This window comes from Anabrus simplex, chromosome 1 (genome assembly GCF_040414725.1).
Source record: "Anabrus simplex isolate iqAnaSimp1 chromosome 1, ASM4041472v1, whole genome shotgun sequence".
Taxonomy (NCBI): domain Eukaryota; kingdom Metazoa; phylum Arthropoda; class Insecta; order Orthoptera; family Tettigoniidae; genus Anabrus; species Anabrus simplex.
The window spans coordinates 1,097,214,085-1,097,225,589 of record NC_090265.1 but is presented as its reverse complement, the minus strand read 5'-3'; the positions used below and the strand labels follow the sequence as shown (position 1 = coordinate 1,097,225,589).

At 37.2% G+C, this 11,505-nt stretch overlaps 1 protein-coding gene across 3 annotated transcripts in view; it reads right to left on the bottom strand.

Annotated features, from left to right (window-relative positions):
- Nucleotides 1-771: 771 nt before the first annotated feature.
- LOC136858045 (phytanoyl-CoA dioxygenase, peroxisomal) overlaps nt 772-11,505 on the bottom strand; it is a 63,166-nt gene continuing 52,432 nt past the window's right edge. For all 3 annotated transcript variants that reach the window (XM_067137279.2, XM_067137281.2, XM_067137280.2), the window contains 2 exons: nt 2,093-2,230; nt 772-1,309 (listed from right to left, as the gene is read on the bottom strand). In XM_067137279.2, coding sequence (XP_066993380.2) covers nt 1,256-1,309; nt 2,093-2,230 — 192 coding nt within the window. In that variant the 3' untranslated portion in view covers nt 772-1,255. The remainder of the gene's footprint in view (nt 1,310-2,092; nt 2,231-11,505) is intronic.

The window sequence follows — 11,505 nt, the reverse complement described above, 5'->3', positions numbered from 1 at the left end:
GTTTTTAAGAAGATTGTGATTTTATTATTAGTTTTGTCTAATTTTAATGATTATTTAAACCAAATTACATCAGATTTTAGCAATCCAAAGTTTAATAATTGCAATTCTTGGAAAATATGGACTCGGAAATAGTATAATTATAATATGGTTTTTAAATCTTTATCATAGTCTTTATAATGTGTATGACGTAGATAAACTTATATATGTTTGCCAATGTTTTCAGTGTATATTAGCTAATGATGACGCAATATAAAGCGTCGAAACTAGTCCTGATAAAATAAATATACATGTTGTAATTTCATCTTAACAACATTTTTGGTATTGAATAAGGTGGATACGAATTTTAATAAATTGTAATACAGGTCTTATGGCGACAATAGGATAGGGAAGGCCTAGGAGTTGGAAGGAAGTGGCCGTGGTCTTAATTAAGGTGCAGCCCCAGCATTTGCCTGGTGTGTAATTGGGAAACGACAGAAAAACATCTTCAGGGCTGCCAACAGTAGTATTCGAGCTCACTATCTCCCAGATATAAGCTCACAGCTGCACAACTCTAACCGCACGATCAACTCGCCCAGTAGTCCACAGGATATATGGACAGCAAGGCGCTTCCCCAACTGCCACAGCGGTCCACCAGAGTGAAAAGGTCAATGGGAGTTCATCTACAACTAACTGCCTCAGTCAGCACACCATGTAATAACCCCACCATAACATAGATTACACAGCAGCTTAGCTGTTTAATGAGGTTGTCTAAATATTATGCAGAATCATATATAAACTTTCAAATAATTCTTTATTGCCAAAATAATATGGTTAGAGACTGATCTGAAATATGTGTATGCATTACAGAAGAGAGCACCTCATTTTCAAAATAACAACTTTTACATATCGTCCCCACTATGGTAAAGTAGCGAAACTGATGAATAAGGGAACCTGCAGTTCTAAAGTTTTGGTCTAGATTTATTATTTATATAATATCTACTCTTTGACAAAGTCTCATATCTGCAGCTCATTCTGTATGGCTAACACACAAAACCAAAATATACAAATTGATTTGACACGAGTAATCACTTCTTCTTTGAGCTCTTTTTTGACCATTTGCAGATTCGTTAGTTTGCCAGAGAAGGGACAATATTAACCACATCAAATAACACTCATATACAGTATAATACAAAAGTACATAATCTGTCTCATAAAAATACATATTTACACAGTGGAACACCATAGTAACATTCTGGAATTAATGTAGTACACATCTTCACAGGTTTACCTGAACACCTCGAGCAATGCGACATCTATACTTCCAGGCATCCTGAAACACAGAGAGAATTCTGCTTAATACAAAAGTTACCACAGGTCACTTCGTCAATGAAAAGATCCACTCTACAGAAATATTTTGAGTACCATAAAGACTTAGCAGTGGAGAGGATGACTAACAGAGTCATCTATTTGGTTTCACCACTGAAATAATAAAATTTGTCTAAAACTATTTGAAGTATTGTAATAAAATGTTATCATGAAAAAAGATGAGATAAGCATCAATTCAATAATAATGTCTGAAACTACTCAAAGTAATTTAGAGAACTTCAGATCTACATGATTTAGTTAACATACCCAAGGGAAAATCTAAAAATTCCTCTTTCTTATTATCATAGCATTTTCATACACAATAGAATCAATAAGAATGAAACTGGACCTCAATGGAAAAATGTTGCATCTGAGCCCTTTTCAATAAAAAGTGGCATCTCTTATGAACGCATAGCCGCCATCAATAAGAATCTTAACAATATAAGATGGAAATCCACCTCCAGCACAGTATCTATTCTGGCTTATCTAGAAGTACTGAATGATGTAATATATAAAAAGTAAGCAAGCATGTAGTTTTATGAGGAGTACAAACATAGGAACATGAATATTCACTTCAAAAATTCCATATGCACTGGCCGAAATTCAAACATTGGCTACTTTGGTAAGAAGCCAATGCCAATGCCATTCTGCAATAACATCTCAACAATATACATAATGGTCTGCTATTTCTATTATCATCTAATGAGTACTTTCAACTGGTCTTTTGAGTTAAAACTGTATATCTTACCTTGAAGTCTATCTCAAAACCTTTGACTTTTGCCATTTCCTCTACCTCCTTGGCAATATTCTCTTGTGTAGTTCCTCGAACATCAATATATTCACATTCAGAGGCAGCATAATGACACGAGATTGCTTTACGGAATCCCTATCAAAACAAACAATACAAATCATTGGGAGAAAGACAGAGATACACACTGATTTGTAAGCATTTCCAAAGAAAATCATGATAAAGTTTGATTTTACATAAAAGGCAATGGAATATGCTTGCACAAATATTATTTAAATCACTTTCTTTCATATAAATAATAGCCCTTTTCAACTTATCTCCTTGGTCTATATCAATCTTGTTATCACCTCACTTCTTTGAATTCACCATCAAAAATCCTATCCTGCAAGACAGGGATTCCTTATAAACTGAAGATTTAAGGTGGTATGATTTTTAATAGTTCAGCCAAACACAACTACATTTGGTATAGAAGAGAACTAGGCTAGTTCATAGGTAGGTGAGAACAATTGTGTAAGATTTCAAATTTTTATTTGCAATTTTTAATACATAGGAATGAAGCTTGGCAAGAATCTCACACATTTGTTATAAAAAGCACAATCTTAACTTCCAATCACAACTGGATTATCATAAAACACCATCTTCTGGGTTTGTGTCATGTGAAATGAGACAAAATTAAATAATTTTTATTCTAAAGATAATAATCATTATTATTAATTATTAAAATTATAATTTAATAGTTCGAATTTCATTTATATGTAAACATGGCTCATATAGCTCACTGATTAAGAGTCTTGGCTTGCCATGTGGTAAGAGCGATGACATCTTCAGTTGTTTCGCTTGGCTTCCTTGACCAAGTCAACTGTCTCTCATATTAGATAGCTCTTCAATTTGTCTCATGACACCCTAAGTACAAAATTAAAATCAAATCAAATCTGGAGCATCCAGGTCAGAGGCAGACACTCCTGGGCTGGCCTGTAACTTATATCTAATCTAAATTAAAAGTATAATTTTGTAATAATGGTCCAGATCCCGCTGGTCAATACTAACCGGGACAGATAATTTATAGCAATAAATCTTAGATGTACACTTTTGTTACCTTAACCCTTTGGGGTCCAATTGATTTCCTGCCTGCATCCTACACAGGTCCAATTTAACATTAGGCAAGTAAAGGGAAGGAAATACATAAGTAAAAAGCTGAATTTTTACATTAAAAGTATGAATTGCAAATTTATTCATTATCAGTCAAGTTAACCACATTATCAGAGATATTTTTTCAAAGTATGGTACTTCCAGAAGCATTTGTTCGGGTGTAGTCCTGGGTTCACTGGACAGGTCTCACAAAAAAAGGATGTCTCCTTTCTGCCTCCTTTCGCTTTCCTGTCGGAACACACAGCACAGTCCTTGGTTAATTTGTCATCACAAGCATCTATGATGTGTAGCTTCCTGTTCAGTCAAAATTCTTCGTCACAGCTGCTCCGTCGGCCGCGTTTATGGACATTTTTGTTCCTAACGTCCCCAACAAGCCCCATGATACCTTGGTCCCTGAAAGTCTTGTGATTCACCTCGGGCTTATATTCTGCATTTTGTTGAAAATTATATAGGTGAAAACTGTTCACCAAAGCTATCTCCAGCACCCAGAAGCATAATTTCCTCCACCACTTCAGGCTTTTCACTACAAAACTGTAAGATGAGCAGTAGTGATCAGCACGATCGACCCCTCCCACCCCCTACATTACCGCTTTCGCCACTATCTTCCGCCTCAATTTCCTCCTCCTCACTCAAAATATAATTTTCAGATTCGGAAATACTAATGTCGGTATCAGAAACCATCAACAAATCATCAGGCTCCATGCCGCGGCTGATGTACACCATGTTGATAACGAAAGTAAACACAGCAGGACAGTGAGGAACTATCTCCAAAGAAAACACAATTCAGCTTAAAGAAATTAACAGCTGATGGCAGTAGGAAACAGAGAAATGCCAAGGCTGTATACTGCGTAAAGCTCGGCGCCATTTCTGCCCCATATATAACCTTAAAGTTGTGTTGGACTAGATCCAACATAGGACCGGAATTAAAAATTAACGATGTCAGACTGAGTCCGACATTGGACCCCAAAGGGTTAATCTTCCATTGGGGCAATGCTGAAAGTCACATCAACGGGCGCAATGAGTCCAATAGGCATTTGTAGATCTAAGGTATGTAAGTTTATTTAAATCATTCTTCTAACCATGACACAATATTTTAGGTGTTTAAAAAATATAATACACATTTTGTTGTATTATATTTCATTGAAAACAATCACATTTTATTTGCAAAATAATATTTCTGAAGCTTACATATATTTTGTTTACACAACAGCTAATAATAATACTCAAAATTTTATAGCCTACCTAAAAAGTATTCAAATAAACTGTGAACTGTAGAATGACTGATAAAACATTGGATGGAAATACATGGATATGGTTAGTGAAAAGTTCCATACAATACACAGTAAGCAGATTCAGGATATGGAAGGGGAATGGATGGCATACAGGGATGCTGTAGTAGAAACATTTAAATGTCACTTGATTTGCTTCTCCTTCTCAATAGCAATAGGAAGGAGCGCTGTAGCACAAATTACACACAAAATTTGAATGTGACAAACTAATTGCATTCTTACATTTCTTGCCTTCATATTTCAACAGTCGCCTGAGTCCAGTTGCAGTGGTGCATGTTATGCATCGGCGTCTTTTGGATGGTCCCAGAGTTGACTCATCATCTTTTTCTTCTTCTATTCAAGGACGAAATCTTTTCATTCCAACATGTTTCCATACTTCTTCGAGTAATTTCTTCAATCACCAGTTTGTAGAACAATTGTTTCAGGAACAGTCTTCTCTGCATTGGTTGTAATCCATTACCGATGTAGATAACATGGGCATTGATACCGCTTATATTCAGCATTGCTAAAAATATGACCATTGGCCATTGCTTGATATTTCAAGCTACATCGAATGTAGCAGAGATTTTGTCTACAGTATCTGCTCCTCCCTTTGTTGAATTATAGAATGTAATTATGTTTAGCTTGTTTTTCTCACCAGAATCAGGATCGATTGATTTATCATCATGAAGTGTGAAACACAAGAATGACATTCCTATGTTGTCTTCGGATGTATGACACTACGGTAGTTCCTTTATTGAAGCCAAACATGCTAGTATATTGTTGTCTACCTTTGATAGCAACAAACTGTGGTGGCGGTTGTCAATTTTTTTTCCAGAGTAACAACAAAGGACAGTTTTTACTGTTTTAGTTCCTCGACAAGATTCAGGCCACTGAACCAATTATACGCAGTTATATTATGACCCAAACCAAATAAGGGTTCAGCCAACCAGCTGGCTTGTAACTAAACAGGAAAGGCCCTTAAGGTTTTCTCCCACAGTAAATTTCCAAATTATAGGAATAAAACATTCTTCAATCAACGAGAGCATAAATTTTTATTCCATATTTGTTTGGTTTCAACGGTAAGAACTGTTGAAAAGGGCATCTGCCACAAAAACCACAAAGCATTTCTTCAATTGTTCTGTTTTCCCCTAGACTATAAGAGTTCTGGCAGTTGCACACAAAAGTGGTGAAAATATCACGTACTGGAGCAAGCCGATCTGCTTTTCTTGCTGCTCTAGTATCACGATCATCGAATCCTAAGCAACGCATCAGAGTCTTAAACCTTTTAATACTCATCACAAGGCCGAATTTTTCAATTCCATCACCATTACTCCCCCAGAGTTCCTCAAGACTCTGCCTGTTTTCTCTGCAGGCCCAGCTAGGTACAGTAATCCAATGAAAGCCTTTCTTTCTATAACATCCGGGGTTTTTATGTTCCTTTCTCTGGAAAAATGATCTTTGATGCTTTTTTGATTTGTGTATCTCACTATATTTTCTAAAATTTTGTCGGAAATAACATTTCTCCAACAATCTAAGACAGTTTTTGCCAACTTAGCGTTCCCAATAACCCCAAGGAGGCGAGTAAGAATGTTATGAGGTCCCGTTCGTACACTTCTTACTGGTGGACTATCACTCCACTTGATAATTTGATCCCTTCCCAGAATGTAATTAATTGGTAACTGCATGTGAATTTTCATCATCAATCTCCTCACACTCCTGCTCCGCTCTTCTACTTCATCTTCTGAAGCGATGTCTCTTTCTTCTCCAAATTCCTCATTCAGAAGTCTTTATCGTCATCATTTCCTAAATAAGTAATTATTTCGGAAAGATCCACAGGATTGGTCAGATCATAAATTTTCTTTTCACTTGTTCACATAAAATCTGTGAAAAGATCAAAAACAAAAGCATTAATTTCCTGATTGGGCGCAATATGCTTGATAGGCCAGCTTACAAAGCGTACTTGTTTTAAAAATTATTGATATATTATTAGATTGCTTAGTTATAAAATGAGTAAGATAACTTCTCTGAATTAATAAATCTTGGAATAAACGTACCTTATACAATATTGCAAAATCAGGCGCAATGTGCCTGGAAGATCACTATAGTCACAGCATGCACTAGAGAAGGATGCGGGTAAACTAACCGTTATGCTTTCAAACAACTAAACAAGATGCAGCTACTCAACAGTGCTAGTAGCGCTACCCAATAGAAAGCGAGAGAGGGGATACAATGTGTGTGACTTGTGCCTATTAGATCAGTTGCACCCGACAGAAGGTTAACTCAAACTATACAGTATGAATGTTCTTTCTGCACATACAGGGAAACTGATCTACTGCTCCTAGAAGTATCGTTCTGCCAAAAATATCATTAAACTTTCCCAATTTTGCAGGTATTAGGCCTATCTGTAGGAATATAACAAGAGTTCCAGAATTTATCTGGAGAGAATCTGTAGCTCAAGTTGTATTCATTTTGACTATTTGGACAACAATAACATTAAATTATTGAAAATAAAAGTGCATAATATTTATTGCATCACCTGGAAAATTGCTGTATATTTTAACTTATTCAGACAAATATCAACACTGAGTTAATTACAGTGAAACCTTGGAATGCAAGTAACTTGGTCTGCGAGTGTTTTGCAAAACGAGCAAACATTTTAAATAAATTGTAACTTGATAAGCGAGTGAGGTTCCGCAATACGAGCGTCACGTGCGCCTACTTTTTCTCCTCCCCTGTACCTTTGTTGAGTGGATGAACATGGTCTTTGGTCCGCTAGTGAAGAAATACCTTTCTGAAAATAATCTGCCGCTCAAAGTCTTGCTGGTTTTGGACAATGGTCCTGCTCATCCTCCAGGCCTTGAAGCCTTGAGGACGACTTACTGGAGGAATTCGAGTTCGTTACGGGTAAGTTCCTTCCTCTCAAAACTACTCCAGCCTATGGATCAGCAAGTCATTTTGAACTTCAAGAAGCTATACACCAAAGCTCTATTTCAGTGATGCTTCGAATTGACTGAAGGAAGAAACCTTACCCTCCGTGAGTTTGGGAGAAATCATTTCCCCATCGTGAACTGCCTGAAGGTCATCGATAAAGCCGGGGATGGAGTCACCAGGAGAACTCTCACTTCCGCTTGGGGAAAGCTGTGGCCTGACTGTGTTCTTGGACATGACTTCGAGGGAATTGTTGGTGACAATGAGCCACCGATTGTTGATGAAATTGTGTCCTTAGGGAAGACTATGGGGCTGGAGGTGAAAGACGTGGACATTCAAGAGCTGGTGGAAGAACATAGCCAGGAACTGACCACCAACGAACTGATGGACCTGCATCGCGAACAACAGGAGGAGGTTATGGAGTAGACCTCGTCCAGGGAAAAGTCAATGGAATCTCTCACTTCAACTGAGATCCGGGAGAAGTGCAAGATGTGGGAAACGGTGAAAAATTTTGTAGAGAAACACCACCCGAATAAGGCTGTAGCAGTGCGAGCGATGAATCAGTTCAATGACAATGCAATGTTACATTTTCGTGAAATCCTCAAAAGGAGGCAAAAGCGACAGTCATTAGACAGGTTCCTCATCAAAGCTGCACGAAAAGAAAACAATTCCAGTGAGCCAACAGATAGCAGTGATTCCGTTCGTAAGATTCGTGCTACACAGTAAGTCTTCTCATGTCATCTCTCGTCTCCCTCACACCAACAATGATTCTATTCTAGGGTAAAGTAAATTGCACTTTAATTTGTTTTAGAAATGGTATGCGAATAAATATGTTTGTGTTGTGGACGAATCATCTGCGTTTCAATTGTATCTTATGGGAAAACTTGCTTTGATATACGAGCGTGTTGGATTACAAGCATGTTGTCGGAACGAATTATGCTCGCAATCCAAGGTTCCACTGTATATCCTTGTTGTTTTACACTTACGATTAAACATTATTATGTGCCACAACACTGGTAAACAGATGCCAATGTTGTGATGCTAATGCCTCAACAGTAGGTTCAATCAATCAATCAAACAAACTGCATTTAGGGCAGTCAACCAAGTGGCAGATTCCCTATCAACTGTTTACCAAGCTTTTTCTTAAATATGTTCAATGAACATGGAAATGAACATTTTCCTTGATAATTTATTCCAATCTCTTACTCCTCGTCCTATAAATGAATATGTGTCCCAATCCGTCCTCTTGAATTCCAACTTTATCTCCTTATTCTTTCTTTGATTTTGGTCATCTAAGAACCATGGAAAGGAACCCTGGGCATTCATCTTAATCCTTCTTTTCTTGACTTCCAATAGTTCTTCATCCTTTCATTTTGCTGTTTCCTCCTCTCTTATGTCCAGATATTATTATTACCTTTCCTCTCTTCCTTCTCATGGAAATCCTTAAAATTTTGTATCAACCTTCTGAAAGTTGTTCTGTCTTGTATTATATCGTCTGTTATTCCAATCTCTGTCATATCTTTTTTTTTGTTTTTTGGTTTTTTTTTTACTCCTTGGATCCACTGGTTGCCATTTTTGCGCTTGTAAACATGATTAAACACTCATTTTGTCAATCTACTGTTATCCATCCCCATTATGTGACCAAAAAATGTTATTCTCCTCTTCCTGATCGTGTCTAACAGCCTTTCATTTTCTTCATCCTTGTATAGCTCTGTATTCCTTGTATGTCTAAACTCTCCTTCCTTTGCTTTCAATGGTCCCCAAATTTTCCTCAATATTTTCCTTTCTTTTTTCTCTAAGCTTTCTATTTTGCCAGTTTTCATAGAGAACATGCATTCTGTGGCATACAGACTCTCTGGTTTGATTACTGTGTTGTAATGTTTGATTTTAGTTTTCCCTGAGACATTCTTCTATTGTAGGCATCTTTTGTGAGTTGGTATGCTAGTTTCAGTTTTCTTGCTCTTGATCTGTTTGCTTCCTTATCAAGTCCATTAACCTGAATTATTTCACCTAGGTATTTAAATTTATTAACCTTGTTGTTTTTCCCGTACTCTGTTTTTAGTGTTGTGAGTGAATCACTAACATTTGACATGAATTTAGTCATCTCAAAAGATATCTTAAGTCCAACTTTTCCTGCTATTTCTTTCAGAAGGTTGATTTACTCTAAGGCAGTCTCTATACTTCCAGAGAGGATTTCTATGTCATCAGTAAAGGCCAAACAGTTCACACCAACCCCTTTATGCTTTGAACCTAATTTTATCTCATAATGGAGTCCCTTTCTTTAAGTCTTTCTTCCCATACTCTTATTACCTTTTTTTTTTTTTTTTTGTAGGGGCTTTACATCGCACCGACACAGATAGGTCTTATGGCGACGATGGGACAGGAAAGGCCTAGGAGTTGGAAGGAAGCAGCCGTGGCTTTAATTAAGGTACAGCCCCAGCATTTGCCTGGTGTGAAAATGGGAAACCACGGAAAATCATCTTCAGGGCTACTGATAGTGGGATTCGAACCTACTATCTCCCGGATGCAAGCTCACAGCCGCGCGCCTCTACGCGCACGGCCAACTCGCCCGGTACTCTTATTACCTTTTCTAGGATGATACTGAAAAGAATCGGGGAAAGTCCATCTCCCTACCTGATACCAGTTTTAATTTCAAATTCATCTGAGATCTTTCCCATAAATTTCACTCTGGACTTTGTTTCAGTCACAGTTTGGCTAATTATGTTGACTGATTTTGTGTCAACTCCAAATCCTCTAAAATGTTCAGTAGCGAAATTTTGTCTACTGAATTGTGCGCTTTTTTGAAGTCCACAAAAACTATGACATAGTTTTTGTTCTTTGTAACCCTGTCTCGTATTATAGTTTTCAGGTTTAGAATCTGTTCTGCACATGATCTGCCTTTTCTGAACCCACCTTGGTATTCTCCAATTAGTTTGTCTATTATTGGTTCAATTCTATTATGAAGAGCTTTTGACAGTATTTTATATGTAACTGCTACTAGGGAAATTCCTCTGTAATTGTTCACATCTGTTTTGTTAACGTTCATATATAATGGATGTATCAGGGAGTTCTTCCAATCATCAGAGATTTTCTCCGTTCACCATATTTCTTGTATTATGTTTGTCAGTTCCTGTGTTGCTTGAATGCCTGCTTCTTTCCACAGTTCTGCAACAATCAAATCTTCCCCTGCAGCCTTATTGTTTTTCAGACTGTGGATTATGTCATATTTCTTTCTCATCTGGTAGGTCCGAGGGTTTAGCTTTTGTTTGTGGTTGACTGAATTCTAATCTTTCTTCAGATTCTTCGCAGTTCAGTAGTTTTCAAAATAACGTGCCAAAATTTCACAATTATCCTTGTTGTTTAGTCCGATTTTTCCATTTTCATCTTTAAAACCGAGACTGCGTAGTTGATACTTTGTTGTTTCCTCTTTGAACGTTCTGTAAAAATTTCTTGTATTATGTTTATAAAGTCATCTTCAATTTGCATGAGCCAACTTCTTTCATATTTTCTCTTCACATTTCTTATAGTTTTAGAAGTTTATTTCTGCACTGTCTTGAAAGTCTGAAAATTCCCATCAGTTTTAGAGGAGTGCCACTTTCTCCAGGCTATCAGTCTATCATTTATGGCTTCTTCACATTCTTCATTCCACCATCTATGCTTCTTTCCCCTCTTCAGAGGGCATACATAGTTCCTGTGCAGCTTTAGTTATTTTTGTTCTCAGATCGTCCCAATTCTTCATACTGTCCTTTTCTAACTTCTCTTTGAATTTATGGTTCACTTTTGAGTTGCTTTTTAACATTTCAACATCAAATTTAGTTATCCTGTTTGTTCTCTTGTTTTGTCTATTTTGAGGGATGAATCTCATTTTTATGGTCGTGAGGTAATGATCACTCTCAATGTTGGCTCCTTGTTTTACCTTGACATTTTGGATCTCCTTTTTGATCTTAGCAGAGATAGCTACGTGGTCAATTTGGTATTCCCCGAGGTATGGGTTTGGAGACTTTTTGTGTGTCCTCCGCATCGCAAGCTCTGCGCCTACAAGCTCCGCAACCCGCCGCAGCACCG